Source organism: Haplochromis burtoni, unplaced genomic scaffold (genome assembly GCF_018398535.1).
Source record: "Haplochromis burtoni strain Fernald_Lab_line unplaced genomic scaffold, NCSU_Asbu1 Contig_101, whole genome shotgun sequence".
Classification (NCBI taxonomy): Eukaryota; Metazoa; Chordata; class Actinopteri; order Cichliformes; family Cichlidae; genus Haplochromis; species Haplochromis burtoni.
The window spans coordinates 1,779,172-1,795,975 of NW_024582462.1; the positions used below are offsets into that span (position 1 = coordinate 1,779,172).

The following is a 16,804-nucleotide window of genomic DNA, read 5'->3' on the forward strand; positions in this document are numbered from 1 at the left end:
AGCTATTTGTGAGCCTGGAGGTCTGGGACCTGATTAACCTGAGTCATCAACCAGAGGGCAGCAGGTCAAACAGGTGGTGGGCAGGGTGCAAGGGGTCACCTGTGATGGCCCTGGTTTTCCTGAGACAGGAGGATCTGGCGATGGCCTCCAGGGGTAGCAGAGGGCAGCCAATGATTTTATGGGGGTATTGCTAATTACCCTCTGTGTACCAAACACCCAGGCAGTAGGAGAGCACGCTCCCCACTGAGAATTGGTAGAAGTCCAGCAGCAGCTTCTGGTCCAGGTTATTGTTCCCAAGGACACAGAGGAAGTACAACTACTGATGGGCCTTCTTAACATTTGTGTTGTGGGTCCAGGTAAGATCAGCAAAGATATGGGTGCCCAGAAACCTGAGGGTGGAGACAGATTCCACCTGTTCTCTTATTATAATGAGTACATGTAGTTCTTTTCTTTTAAGTACGTTCAGCTTCAGGTTGTTTTCTCAGCACCAGCGGGACACAATCTCTACCTCTGCTCTGTATGCTGCGTTATCTCCAGAGATGAGCCCAACCACTGTGATGTCATCGGCATACTTGGTTGAGTGGGTTGGTGTACAGTCATATGTATACAGGGGGTATGGTAGGGGGCCGAGTCGGACTGATTGAGGGGGGTTGGTTAGCAAGCTTGACATGTTGTGCAAAGCTGTGCAGAAATTAAAAAATATAAAAAAAAGAGCTTGAAAGAGTTCAATGTTGACTTTTCAGCATTATTTAATTTATATTGTAAGGTAGACCCTACAATAATACATTGAGAGAAAAACCCAACAATCATATGACCCCCTACGAGCAAGCACTTTGGTGACAGTGGGAAGGAAAAATTCCCTTTTAACAGGAAGAAACCTCCAACAGGAACAGGCTCAGGGACGGGCAGCTATCTGCCACGACGGGTTGGGGCAAGAACCCCATAATAATTAGGACTAATATTCCTGATTATTAGCAGATATCTTGGCAATCGTGATGATTCACGACCAGCAGAAGCACTTATATATGCTTGGATGGTGGTATATTATGGTGTATAAGAGTATTTAGGAATAGTGAAAGTATGACTTTCATCTGCTCTTTGCTCTTATCGGTTTGTTGGTGGGGTCAAGATCAACCAACCGATTCACGGGGCTTGAAGCATCACTGGCAAGAGTCTGAAGGCGTTTGAGTCCGTGAGGGACATGGGGTCACTGAACAAACTGCTCTCCATCATGGATGACCCATGTCACCCACTCCATTTTAAACTAGTGAGGCAGCAGAGTTCATTCTCCCTCAGACTTATTCAACCCTGCTGCCATAAAAAATGCTTCAGAAAGTCATTCCTATTGTTCTCTTTGAAAGTGTACAGTTACTCTTCCTTCTCTGACAGATGAACACACCTGACAGGTATAAGATTTCCCACACAGAAATGTGTGTGTATTATACCCTCGTACAGCTGTTTCTTAGATTTATAGCATACACTTTATTTGTTAATGCATTTGCACTACTCTGTCTCAGTCTCTCTCCATTTCAGTTTCAGTCTTATTTTTATTTTCATCTTTAACTTAACCTCATTTTTATTTTCTTTGTTTTTTATTTATATGTAAAATTTTACAGCACAAGGCCATCACTATGCACCTGTGGCACTTTTACTAGTTTGTTTAATTACTGGAAATTGTACTGTTTTTAATCTTTATCCTGCTGCTATAACAAAATAATTTCCCCTGTGGGATCAAGTATCTACCTACCTATCTATGATTTTCTTAAAAAAGAAAACCATCAAACTATTTTGTGAAATAGGTAGAATGGGTGGGATGTGGTGATCTTAAAAATATAAAAGAAAATGACGGTGCATTAGTAAAGCAGTTGGTTAAAGTTAGTGACAAAATAAGCTGTTTCTTGGAGAGGCTAAATCTAAAAATGTTGTTTAACTTGCCTGTTTTTTTTTTTAAACTAAAAATGACAGGAGTTCATAGCCACTCTTCATCATCAAGGTTTTCTTTTTGTATGTGATGAATCTTTTTAAAACTGCAATGTAACTCCACATCTTATTGTACAAGATGGGTAGGTAAGAGAAAGGTTATATGTTAAAAGTGATAAATCACTTGTTTACTTGCTAATGCTAGCTGTTTCTACAAATGCATAGATCCTAACAGCAAGGTTTATCTTAGCCACAATCTGCATGTGCAAAAACAAAACAAAACTAGTCTCACAGCTTGATAAGGCCCATCCATTTTAAATGTGACACCAGACAAACCCATAAGATTAATAGATTCACAGTTTACACGTATCCTTTAATTAACTACCAAAAAAGTGAGAAGCTTTATAACAGAATGCCATTTGACATGAAAGGAGAGTGATTTCTTTACTACTTTAACTTGGGTTGGAATTAAACAATATTTAGAATTCATGTGACAAACACCACTGTGTGACGATAACTGCTAAAGAGTAGTAAAATAGTGATTGCCAAACAGTATCTTTGCTTTTAAATGCCCAGCCCTCGTGGAGATGCTGCATGGCACAACAAGAATGTAAAGGCTGCTACCCTAATCGGGGTGGCAGTTCCTATAAAACTGGAAATGTGCCTGTAAAATCACAAAGAAGACATTGATCCTGAGCGCAATTTGTACGAAGACCGTTAGGGGATCATTGTGTGCACGTTTGTTCTGATTCCTGTGAATTGTGGAGAGGCAGCAATGGATGCCACACCAAGGTCATTGATCTTTTGCCCAAATTAGGTCAAAACAGCACCAGAGGACAGTGTATACTGGGAAACAGCTGAGCACATGGAGTTATGAAGATGGTGAGTGGAAGTTGGAAATGAAATTTAACTAGTGAACACACACACACAGCATTAGTACAAGGTTAAAATTTTACAGACTATTTGTTGTCTAAATGCAATCTCCATAGGTCCTTTGGCAGACTGCCTGGGTTTTTCCAACAGCAAATCTTACTCTTTTGAGATTTCTGATTTTGTAAACATAATTCACAGAGACCTTTAGAGGTCCTTATTAGAGATGGACCGATCCGATATTACGTATCGGTATCGGTCCGATACTGACCTAAATTACTGGATCGGATATCGGAGAAAAATAAAAAATGTAATCCGATCCATTAAATATCACGAAAGCACCTCACAAAACTTGCAACACGCCGTAACTCACCTCAGAACGTTAGCACGTCGGAGCAGTATGCATCACGTGATAGAGCGGCTGTGGCATGCGGGACCTGTCGGTGGTCTGGATAGCATTTGGAGCTTCGCTAGCAACCCGGCATTTCATCTCCGACAAAGTTATCCCCGAGAGAAGTAAAGCAAGTGTGTAAGTCCATCTCTGAATGTTTGTAAAGCATTCCTGCGTTAAGCTTAACAAACGATATATGGAGCGACTGCCTCTTCTTGCTGCTACTTCAATCATGAAGCTGATCGGCTTTTCTGTCGCGAGTCCGTGTCTCTTGTTTGTTTTTGGCCCACTTTGCACCAGAAAGAGGAAACCAGCGGCTGAACAACAGCAGCACGTTTAAGCTTGATAAGCTGTTGTTAGAATTTATTTAATATTATTTCTACACCAGGATCTTTTTCTACGTAGCTGACGGCTGGTAACTGTGCAGGGGCGGATCTAGCAAAGTTTAGCCAGGGGGGCCGATAGGGCATTAACAGGGAAAAGGGGGCACAAAGACATACTTTTCTTTCTTATTCTCATTTAAAATGTCTAGCTTTTAATAAATAATTATCTGACACCCAAAGTTTTAATTTGATGTAAAATGAATAGAAGTCCATTACTGTATATAGTAACTATTAAGTCTAATATATATATACCAACTAGTAAGCTATAGTACTTTTTCCTTTGGGAAGGTACCATCTGTGCAGTCTGCAATTTTGTTGAAGAAAGATGTTGAATCTATTTAATATTTTATTATTGAAAAATAATTGATTTCTGTGCATTTTTTTTCACACTGCATCAAATTAAGGTTGATTACGTCGATTAAGCATCATGAGGTGGAGCGTGAGGGGTGGTTCCCTATTTTTTATTTATTTATTTTTGTTGTTGCTGGGAGTTGGAACCCTATTAGTTAGGTTGCTTAATATTTACGCTAAGTACTCTTTAAAATACCAGAATAGGGAGGATGGTGTAGGTTTAAGTTTATTAGATTGATCAGTATTGCTGAACTATGAAATTTTTTTTTGCATACAGGTATAACAGAATAGCTTTAGTGTAGTTGTTGTTTTAAACTTGAGTATGAACTTATACAAAATGCAGCAAGATATTTAAAAAAACAGTTTTGTTGATTAAAAAACACTATATCGGATTCATATCGGTATCGGCAGATATCCAAATTTATGATATCGGTATCGGTATCGGACATAAAAAAGTGGTATCGTGCCATCTCTAGTCCTTATACTCTGAGTCAGTCTAGCCATTTACTCAGCTTTAAACTAAGCACACATAAGCTTTTCAGAATTTACAGGCATACAAATGGTATCAAAAGCATCTAACACAACTAAGGTACCTAACACAAACTGCATCTGTGCTTACTCTTTGAAAGACTAATCACTCAAACCTTACAAAAAATTATTTTCAGGGAATTTGCTGCTTTTTTTGACAAACATCCCAGTTCAAAGAGTATCTCCAAACTTTTTTCTAACTCTCCAAGTAGATAAAATATTTGACTTTGAAAAATCCAGCCATTCAATTAATTGCGTATGGTGAATACTAGTATCTCAAAGAGCAAAATAAACTGTCTTTGAAGCTCAACTCAGTTGCTCATGACATCCAATTAGAACGCACAAACTTGCAGAATTGGATTTCATGAGGTCACAACATATTTTAATATCCAAAGGTTTCTAAAATCTGCTTACCTAAGTAGTTTAATGTCTTTTTGAGACCAAAACGAGGGAGAAACGATTGCATGTGTCAAGCCTTGCAGCAGAGCAGTAGTTCTGCTTGAACACACAAAAATCAACACAGGGAGGGTCAGATTAGGACAAAGTACAAGCTGGAGACACCACCTGCCTGGTGTCCACTTTCTGCCTGACTCCTGTTGGCCTGACGTGTTTTGTACTGCCACATAAAGCAGCTCAATTTAATCCAAATCCACAACAAATGCCCCAGGACAGGAAGAGACTGCAGCCAGGAGGTGACAAGGAGGTTTAGGTCATGCTGATTTGACACCTGCCGTCGAGCCGCAGTCTACCCCGGTGATATTTTTGCTCTTACATCGGTGTACATCTCTAAGAACACTACAGAAAAAAACAACACTGAATTTCTTTAGTAAAAGTTGACCTCACTCTGGGCTGTGGACATTAGCTACAATTCCCTGTGACAGAAAAATCACAAACAAGTGCACAGTGATTACTGTCTTTGGAGCTGAATTATAGTTCACACACACTACCAGTTGTATTGACAGATTTGACTCTGGCAGTGCATAAAAGCACGTCAAGCAGCTTTATGAGCCTGACCATAAACAGATGGTCTATTGATTTAACTTTAATCAAAATTTCCAAACAGAAATCCTGAAGGTCATCCCGAAATTGAAACTGCCTTAAAATAACCAAGGGGGAAAAAACGGCATTCAAAGTGTGTGTGTGTGTGTGTGTGTGTGTCTGCGCAACATTATAAAGACATATGGCAACTATGTTTAGGAAGAAAGCAATGTTGCGTAAACTGACTTCAATTAGGTTTCCTGACCTTCACTAAATGTAGCCTTTACAGCAAGAGTGCCCATGTGGATGCTAAGGGCGAGTGACACTGCAAACTCGGCATGAAAGCCTGGAGCACACAAGGACTGAGATACTGACACTCACACTTTATTCTTTGCATTGTTCGTGGTGAGATTGATTGTGAAAGCTTAATGAGCATGTTGGTGCATAATAATAGCCTTGTAAACACAGGGATGTGTAGTGTATGGTGTCCCTCCCCCTTCCATCCTGCGCCGTGTACCTGGTGTCAACAGGATGACGGAGGTGACGATCAGCGAACAGATGACCAGAATGACAAGAAGGGCGATCGCTATTCCCTTCCAGTTCCTCTGCGGAGGGTTACTGCCCACCAGCTCCTACAGAGACAGACAGAGAGAATAAATGGTCAGGATAAAGACTATTCTGGGAGGGATTCAGAGCACAGTTTATCAACACAGGTTGGGAACAGAAAAAAAGTAAAAATCAAAAAGAACAGTATGAGAAAGAAGGAAACACTAGATAAGAAGCACCTAGGAAAGAAAGGAATCAGAGAAGTATAAAAGGCAAAGTCGCGGAAATAAAGGATAGGGGTGTTAGTCAAGGACGAATGTGAGTCAGTGAGTCGCAGCCTCTCGGATCTCAAGGAGAGCCGCAGCAGCAACAGCAGCAGGAGGAAGAGGAGGGGGGAGAATTCTTAATGAGCCGAGCATCAGCGGCCATCACGCGCAAACGAATGTGACAGATAAAAATGGAGCCCATGACACGTTGGCGAATTGCATGCTCGACAAAAGCACGGAGAGAAGCTTTGGGGTTGGGAAAAGGAGTCTGAGTTACGAGAAACCTTGAGGTAATTTTTCCCTTTTTTCACCTTCTCCGTTTTGTTTGACCTACAAATCCAGAAACAAAGATATTTTTTAATGCTACTGAACTGAGTGAAAGCCAAATTCTAAGGAATTACTATGGCTCCATATAAAGTATCACTGCAGGATATAAAAAGGAAATAACACAGGCAAAGCTGCTCTAGGCTTTGTGTCCTTGCCCAGATGCAATAATGAGCAAACCATGTGAAATTCATTTGACACATAGTCATGTGCAGCAGGTAGCCACATACAGCAAAAAAATAATAATAACAGAAACAGAAGAGGACCAGCCACACATCTCTGTGAGAAAGAACAACCCTAGCCTGACCATCACTCGCTGTCTGAACGTAGAACTTTCGATCCGTGATGCTGTTAAACACGGCAGTTATTTTCAGATATTTATTGACTCTTTCCACACATTTTTCTCTCAAATCCAAGAGTATGCCGTCCATCTCAATAAATGGACCAAGGGTCACCTCTTTTCCCATCTGAAGATTTGCAGAGATGTGGGTAAAAGAGGGGCAGTGGACTGCAGATGAACCCTCCACAGAAAGGCAGAAAATGAAGCTTGAAGTCTGTCATCAAAGCAGACTGCTTTTTTGGTCTGACCAGTAGGAATATACTGCATCTGACTATTCATTTATTTATTTAGTTGGCTGACAGAAGATTGTGCTGTTGCATTTTGAGATTATTTCTTTTGTTAAATATTGAAGTTGGCAGGCCTGGCCGAATGACGCTGTGTGAAAGAGGGATTTATTTCTGGAATGATAAAAATAGCAATTATCACTTTGTCTTGCTACCTTTGATTGCATCCCATGTGTCTACAAAAGAAAGCACGAGACTGAGAATACTGCTCAACTTTATTTATTCAATTTTAATAAAGAGGTTAAGATATTCTCGTGCAGTGCTTCAAGGTCAATTTTTTTTGTAAACTCATTCTTACTCTATAAAAGCCCACTGTGGGGAAAATGCAACCGTTTTAACCACCAATACCAAAACACATTCCAGGAATCAGGATCCAGGAATGTGTTTCAGGAAGCACGTTCTCGGCATGATCAGTAGATCATGAGTGGATCACTAACTAAAAATAAACTACATTGTTCTGATACATTGTCGGAGCAATCTTTGAACAGTACAGCTTTTCCCAGACTAGCATCCTTGAATTAAGTGCCACATGGCATAAACTACACAAATCCATGCCTAATTAGCATAACATACTCTCAACCTCCTGTTTTTTAAATTTTGTATTTTTCCCCCTTCCCCATTAATATATATATATATACATTTTTTAGAAAGCCGAGGTCAGTTTCCCGAGCCCGATAACTGCCATACCTGTAAAATAAAGAATGAATAAATTGAATCTGTCTGGCAAAGTGAATCAGGCTTAAGGATCTGAAAAGCAACACTTCATGCTACAATCTAAAGAAACAAAGTCATTGACATCTACAAGGTTCCAAACCGATTTCTAAGGCTTTGGTACTGCTGCAAACCATGGTGAGAGACATTAACCACAAATGGAGAAAACTTTAAACAGTGACGATCCTTCCTAAGATTGACTGACCCATCCACTAGGTGACAAAAGAATCTAGAGGAGCATCTAAAGAACTATAAGCCTTCATTTCCTTCATTTAAACTGAGTGTTCCTGATTTAACAATGAAAAAGATAAAAACCACTGCTAATCAATAAGACTTTTGAGAAAAAAATTTCTGTGGACTGACAAAACAGGAGTTAAACATTTTTAGAAGGTTTACATCTGGCATAATGCTAACACAGTATTTTATGTGATGAACATATCAACAGTCAGTCATGGTAGTGGTATGGTGAAATGGACTGCTGAGCTGCCTCACACCCTGATTATATCAAACTATGAATTCTGCTCAAGTAAATCCTGAAGAAGAATGTCTGGCCATCAGCTCGTGCCCTGAAGCTCAAGCTATGCAGCAGGACAATGTCCCAAAACACACCAGCAAGTCCAACTCTGAGTGGCTCATTGGCTTAGTCAAAGTAAGTACTTAACTCTGATTTAGATGGTTCGACATGGCCTTAAACAGGCCAATTATGCTCAAAAATCATTCAGTTTGGTCAAATTAAAAATTAATTCTATAAGGAAGATTTGGGGAAAGAAAATGCTCCATAGTAATGTGAAAGACTCATTGCCAGTTAACATTAATTCTAGATTGCAGTTCTTGCTGCCAAGGTTGGCACAACCAGTTGCTAAGTTTTGGCAAGATTTTTTCACACTGGACCTGGTAGGCTTTGATCATGTTTTTTCCCTTACTTGAAATAAATGAAATGATCATTTAAAAAATGTAAATTTAAAAATGTCCTTGGGTTATCTTTGCCTAGTATAAAAATCTCTTTAATGATATGAACTATTTAAGTATGACACATTTTGTCTGTTACATTTTGTGTGAACTCATACATGTTGGAGAAAGAAACTAAGGCAATTCAGAAATTAAAGCATCTGAAAAGAAAAAAAAAACATATGGGTGAATGACTTTTAAGCCCAAGTTTTCACACATCAGCACTGAATAGTGTGGCTAGCACATAGATAGACCAGTGCCAAAACCACAGCCAAAAGGGACTCTGCAGGAAGGGTCCAAAGCCCAAAGCTACTGATGGAGGATTAATAAGTTCTTAATTAGTTTATAGAGGATAAAAGAGGGAAGCAGAGCATGTGCTTTGGGCACCTGTGGCTGCAGCCTTAATGAATACATGCGAAAGGCTTTAATGAAGCTGAATGGCTGAGCTATGAAAAAAAACCTTTTAGTGACCTCGTTCCCACCTTAATTGAAAAGAGCCCAAGACATCATTAGCCTGCAGATAAGAGCAATCAGAGCTATTTACCACACTTCCCATTACCCACATTCATTAAAACAAGGAACCAGTTAGTTAGCTGCATGGCCAATTGATGGTCACAAGGAAAAACACCTCAAGCAGATTCAAGTAAAAAAGTTCTTAAAGCTTTAAACTTCCCACACTACCCACATAACATTTATGCTCTGCTAATGTTATGTCTATCAGGTCTTATAGTTTGTATTAATTTAGTGAGATTAAACATAGAGGATATAGATTTAAGAAATTGAAAATGACTAACTTTTGGTTGCTGGATTGACTACTAATCACCAATCATCATGGTAAATTGAAGTTCTGGATCTGCCTACTCTGCAGGAACTACCACAAAGGTGGTTTAAGATACTTTAAAGGTCTGTAGTTGACAATAAAATGAATGCTGAGATTGAAGAATAATAACTAACACAATAAAGAGTTAACCGTTATAGCTTTCATGTATGCATGTAAGACATGTCTTGAAATCAAGAAAGAATAAATGACATTTCAAGCTCCAGTCACCTATGCCAAAGATTCACTATTTACAGTAGAAATTCACAGACATTTGGAGTGCTTATAGAATCTGAGCAGCAACAGAGCTTCTGCATTAGAGAAGCAGCAGCGAAACGGTAGGGTGACAGATGAAAGCTGATCGTCTAATGTAGACACAACTTCAGCGAATCTGTGGTGCGACAAAGGTGACTGGAAGCTTTTTTTCTTTCAACAAACAGAACCAACAAACATGCCCAGCCATGAGCTCAGTTGGTTTTGTTGTGGAGAGATTATTTCAGATATCCAGCGATGAGCATAATGCTGTGGGCTGCGAGCTGACAGTCTACAGTGTGATTTATTTTGTCTAATTCAGCGCTGAGCCATCTCTCTGGAACAATCTATTTTTTCAGCAGAAATGAAAATCCTATTGAAGATTTTACAAGAGTGGCACAAAGCCCACTGCTGATTTTTGTGGTCGATACAGCATGTGACTGAGTACGATTTACAATACGGTGACAAAATTGAAGGAAAATTGCTCTATAGAGTGCAACCACTCACATGCAATAATGGAATGTAAAGCGAACACAGCAGAGCCCTCAATCTGTGTAATGCACATTAAAGGAAAAGACAAATCCTCATGCATTGCTAAGTAATAACTGTTTATGTGTTATATGCAAATGGTTCGGCAGTGTAGATAAAGCAATCTAAAGCTGGGGATGATTCCATCACAGCATTAACAGCTTTATCTATGTGCGTGACTGTAAGCATTTACAGAAATCCAGCCCGGAGGGCAACCTAACCTGAAGTGGATCGCTTTGCTGAAAGGGCTACGGCATGACTCACTCTCTGTAGCTCTGTAGCCAAAGCGATTTGGAAAAGGTAAAGGGCTCATCTAAATGTCCATGCAGTTCTGTTATCTCTTCTACAAGGATCAGTACAGCTGCTGCTCAGAGAAGCATCAAATGTCACAGTGTATCTTTAACCAATAACTCATTTTCAAGTGTAAAGTTTATATTCAAACTCACTCAACCTTTCCAAGTGTGATGTTAGGAAAAGTTTTATCAAGTTTTATCACCATGTCAACTTTAGTCCAAGTCCAAGATTGACAGTCAGTGTTTGTATCTTCACCACTGTCAAGATTAAGCAAGTTCAGCAAGCTGTCCAGTAACAGCAAATGTTCACTACTACTCCGACAGCACAAGCTAAGAGCCAAAACAGGAATCTTGAAGCATGCAGCAGCCGAAATAACTGTTACAATGACTAATGACTCAACCAGTATTTCCATATAGATCAACATACCCATGGGAATGACATTGAAAACTATGCATCAATGAGAGCAAAATCTTGCTAGCAAAGCTAACTGTGAGAATCCAGTATTCTTGTATTGAACTGGAACTTGCTTGGGGTGAAGCAGAGTAATAATCAAAGAACACATGATTAAGCCAAAAAGAGCAAGGACAGAAACCTCACTAGGAATTTGTGTCAATTTTTTTTTTGCTCTTTCTGTGCTCAGAGGGAATAATGGTAATCACTTATTCAGGGTGCAGACACAGGACAAAACCTTGTCTAACCTTCCCGATCAGGCCTCTGTGATCTGTAATTATCATAATGATTGGACTAATTACCTAGGCCTTATGTGCTAAAGTAATAGCGAGAAGAGTGGGGGAGAGAGATGAGGTATAAAATGCACAGCTAGGAGAAAGGCATCAGAGCTTGCAGGAAAAGTAAATAAATAAAATGTTGGGAGGTACGGGAGAGAGTTCACTGACAGGAAAGCTTGAAGCGTGACCAAAACATGACAGAGAGACGCTGTGGATGGATCCAGGTCCAAACTCGAATAAAAACAGAATCCTGATGTGTTCTAGTCCTCTGTAACTGTCATGTTTGAATCGGCAGAGCATGCACAGACATTATGAGTTTTGAGTCAACCCCGAGAGTGCATAACACAACACTATGTTAGTGTTCCTTGAAGTAAACAAACGGAAAAATCGACATAGCTTTTGAGCAGTCACAAAATGAACAACTATTTGATTTGAAGTATGCTTGAAAAGGCAAAATAAGATACATTTAGATGCTTTTCCTTCAATTTTTTCTCACTACTGAAAGTAGTGGCATGCGATTTGAAGTCCTAAACCTTCAGGACCACTGACGAGGCAGGTCAAGTGGGGGTATCCTTAATAGTCTTGTTTTATAAAAATTAACTGCATAAATGAACTTTGAACCACACAAAGCTAATTTAGTGGCTCCTACAATAAAAATGTACTCAGCTGGAAATGAAAATAATGGCTCCTATCTTTGGATGAAGAGCTCTTTAGTCACAAGACATCAACTTCCGTTGAGCTCATTTGAGTTTTACAACAAACCTGACTTATTTTAAGAGGACCTTTCAGGTTAGTTTCCATATTGACTTTTTAGAAACATCGAAAGTGTTGACAAAGTAACAGACATAATGCCCAAACCAGCAATCATCTAAGAAAGAACAGACCATTAAAAATGTTCTAAATAATGAGAAATTGCTCAATTCATTTGATGCTATGTCAGACGAGACGATTTGGCTCATCTCCTTTTGCTGCTTTAATAGCTCTAACTATATTGTGTTGGGCATGGCTACATGTATTCTCCCTCAGGACAAAATGATAATGCCTCCAGCATTAGTGACAGTATAGTTAATTAATTCTGATTCTGAACAACAGTGATGTGCAGGAGTGTATCTGTCAACCAAAGTCTTGTGTACTGCTATTGCTGCATGCACAGTTTCTGTATTTTAATTCAGATGTGTATTGCAACACACATCATCTTCCAGCATAAATCTTAGATCACTTATAACACCATGGGAAAAGGAGTTCTTGAGTCCCTTTGAGCCCTTGTACAGACAGTCTTAGAGATGGTTGTGGCTAAAACCTAAAAGTACAGGATGATGCTGTCATGAGTTAATCAGGATTGAGATAGTCAGCACTTAGCTTATATGGAGACTGTATCCAGGTGTCTGTATCCACGTAATGCAATTCACATGAAATTTGAGAATTTCACTCACTAAAACAGAAGTGCAGACTTCCTGGAAAGATTATCACTCAAATTAACCTCAAGACCATTGCTCAGATAATTGGACTGAAAATGCTGCAATGCCTTCTTTAAGTTCTTTTGTGTTCCCTTAGTCCACTTTGGGGAACATAACATTGGGGGTTTGCCCAGGATTTAACCAAAAAATGAAAGAAAAAAAAATTGTCTAAATGTTCCAGTTTGCCTTGATGCATTAAAAAAAATAAAAAATAAAACGACACAGTCAGAAGGTACCATAAATTAGCTGGGGGGATGTATAGCATGCCAACAATCTCTCATTTACATCAGACACAGTCCAAAGAATGCATAATATTGAGCCTAAACACAATATAAATAAGTGAGCTATTCACATCTATATAGTTGTCACAGCGAACAAGGTGAGAAATTAGCTGAAAAGATCGAAACATAAACAAAAATAAAAAGTTTCTAGTCTTTTATAAAATGATTCTTTCTACAGTAAAGTTAGTCAGGTTGTGCAGTGACAGCAGGGTTGACAGGAAACATGTTTGGCTTTGATTAAATAAAACTGCAGCACAAGTTATGTGCCACAGCTTTGACTGCAAGTGATGGAGATTAGGGTCAGAAAGCACAGAAAGAAATGGATTAGATTAGGTCATATAATTACATGCACTAATAAAACCATATAATCGCATAATGCAGCACAAAGTAAAGGACATTAATGCAGATTATTTTGTAATATTTACCTGCTTTATGATTATCAGGTAGTTGTTTCAATTTATTTTACAAACCTAATTTTTTCATGCAAACAAAGACTAATAGGTGTCATTTCAGACCAGTTTCATAGTGCAGAGGCATGATTTAAACTTCAAACAGAGGGATTTTGAATCTCTCCTCCTTTCATCTTCCTCAAGCGGACTTCATTTTGGCAGAAATATGAGCAGATTAGTCTCAAGTTCAAATCCTCTTCCATTGTTTAAGTGGCTTTAAGTACAGATGGATTTTCTCTTAGGCCTTTTTCAATCAGACATTTAATCTTTGAATAAAAGATTCCAAATGGTGCGCATCTTCCAGCTCTGTGCTTCACAGGTCAAAGAGCACCCATGCAACTGCACCCAAACACATTTGGACAATCTTCTTGTTGTCATAAAGTGAGGTGCAGCGATACGGCTGTAAATAAACAAGCTGTCTTTTTTGTTACTTAGGCCAGGAGAACAAATTTTCAACTGTCTAGCATGTGTGTGTGTGTGTGTATGTTCTTCTTGAGTTTCTTCCGCCTGGCTTGTTTGATTTGCGAGTGAATCTCTTCCAGTCCATTAAAGAGATGCTGGGAGGGCGCCACTGCCAGCTGACCTCTCTCTGCAGAGTTTGCTTTAAATCACATCTCTGTAGAATAACACAGAAACACACTGCCGCAGGACGAGTCAGTGTATATGACATAGGGCTGCCATAAAAATTTGAAAATACATAGAATGTATATATAAGATCGGTTCAGTCTCCATGACGGTACCTGTGGTTTTGTGAAGGTATATTCTCAAGCTTCAACTTCAGCATTTTGGCCTGACCATATTTAGACAAGAGGTTAAGAATGCTAATTTATCAGCTAATGCACAGATATTTCAATAAAACATGGATACCTGCCACATACGCTCTTAACAGCTGTTAAGAAAAGGCAATTTGCCATATAGACTAAAACCTTTTCTGAACCAAACTGTAAATATGTTGCTCAGCTGTATAGTTGGTTATGTCAATGATTGATTTGTTTATGAAGTGGCCAAGGGCACCTACACATTGGCTTCATTTAAAAAGGAACCTGAACACTCCTCATTTGAAATCTAATTTAGTTCGCCAACCATACCCTGGAACTCGTACACGTGTTTTAAAATGTGATTTCTGCTGCAGCCATAGACAAAATGTCCCTTTAACATGCAAGCGCACATTCTGAAGAAGAAGCAATTACTCGCATCTATTCTGTAATATTTTCCTCATCGCCATGGAAACAGAGTACGAGTGAATCAGGTTATTATCCCTATAGCTAAAGCTCCTCTGCATAGTATACACACATCATGATATGGCTAAACAAGTGATGAGGCACACACATGAGGGAATAGCCCTTCTTGCTTGCCTCTCATATATAATGCATGAGGGCAAAAGTCTATTTGTCAGTCTCAACGCACGTCTTCTTTAGGAAACAAGAACAACAAAGAACACAAGCAGAGTTTCTCCTCATTTCATCACTTTTTCCTGTGGCAGCATGTGTCTACAGATCTGTCAGGGGAGGCAAAATGTACCTGCCGAATGAAAAGGTTTACCTTCATCTCTTAACTTCAGCAGTGCCACAAGTACATGTTAAAGATAAATGAATTTCAGTGGAGGAAAAAAAAAAAGTCTGGCCTGACTATTCTAATAGTAGAACATTGGGCATTGTGGTCATTCTTCCAAAATTCTATGTTACTACTGCTTTAATGACTGATGCCTATTCAAAGCTACCCCTGGGAAATGTTCCAGCATAACATTAGCTAAGTATGTGAAGGAAGCTGTACCCTTGCATGCAAATGTGTGATGTGCTGACTCCAAACCTTCTGAGGTAAATTGGATCTGTATGGATTATGAGTGACAAACTCCGAAATAAGGCGTGTAGCTGACATTTGTTCCATTATCTGTATTTTGTTACTACATTTGATACAGCAAGCCTCATGTGTTAAATAAAAGCGAATCCCAGTTAATGTGTATTTCGAACATGTTACTGCTATAAGGAGTTAATTTTTTTTATAAATCATTGATTACCGTAATTGTCGGGCTATAAGCCGCTACCCTGCGGCTTTTAGTCAGGTGCGGCTTTTCTATGGATTGTCCATGATTTTTGTGATATCGTAAGAGGATTTGTTTTGTTTGTTCCGCTGTTGTACGGCACTACGTTGCCTGGTGGAAGGATCGGGGTTCAAGAGTGGTATATTGGTCACATGTCCGTCCGCCAGGCAACGTAGTGCCGTACGAAGTAGCGTGAAAAACAAACAGCGTGGAAAAGTGTGAAAACATCCACGATCACCAACGGATTTCGAAGGGCTGGACTGCTGCACGATGGAGAGGAGGACACCGCCACGGCCCTTCTGAGGGTGTTTGACACTGACAACGAGGATTTCTTTGGTTTTGAAAGTGACAATGAAGGAAAGAAGCTGAGAGTGGATGACGAAGCCATCCTGAGCCTGTTCGTATCCGACACTGGAGGAGAGGACTTTGGTGGTTTTAGTGCGCAGGAAGATGGTGGTGAATGACTGACTTTTCTTCTTGTTAAAGCCGTGTCACTGCACCTGAGCCTAAAAGGTAGTCTGAATCTATTTTTCTGGTGTGCTGAAGGTTACTGTTATGTACTACATTTGTTACTCATTTATGAAGCACAGTACATGTGCAAATATGTACCCATAACTTGTTTTTCAAAATATTAATAAAAGTGATGTCTCCAAACGGCCATCTCTTTCCTGACAATTCCCTTTGTGCATATTCTCTTACATATGATAAGTCAACATTGAAACACCTGCGGCTTTTAGTCAGGTGCGGCTAATGTATGTACAAAACAGGATTTTCCCCTGATTTTAGCTTGTGCGGCTAATATTCAGGTGCGCTTTGTAGTCCGGGAAATACGGTAATTCTTGTTGTCACAGAATGTACACACAGTTCTGCTATTGTATGCAATTACTAAATTTAGTTCAGTTGCACAAAGAGTTGCTGTGACCATGTCACCGCCAGCCATCTATGTGCTTAATTGGCAAAACTAAATATGAACTAAATATTGTCACCACTAAATTCCTGAAAAAAAATTATTTACTTATAAAAAGGCCCATGTGTCACAGATCGGATAAAAGCCTATATATGCCACACACACGCACACGCACACACACACACACACACACACACACACACACACACA

At 39.4% G+C, this 16,804-nt stretch overlaps 1 protein-coding gene across 5 annotated transcripts in view; it reads right to left on the minus strand.

Annotated features, from left to right (window-relative positions):
* The window catches only part of LOC102306992 (dipeptidyl aminopeptidase-like protein 6), a 250,136-nt gene that overhangs the window by 66,144 nt on the left and 167,188 nt on the right, over positions 1 to 16,804 (minus strand). For all 5 annotated transcript variants that reach the window (XM_005943675.3, XM_005943676.3, XM_042223100.1 and 2 more), the window contains one exon: positions 5,939 to 6,053. In XM_005943675.3, the coding sequence (XP_005943737.1) occupies positions 5,939 to 6,053 (115 nt within the window). The remainder of the gene's footprint in view (positions 1 to 5,938; positions 6,054 to 16,804) is intronic.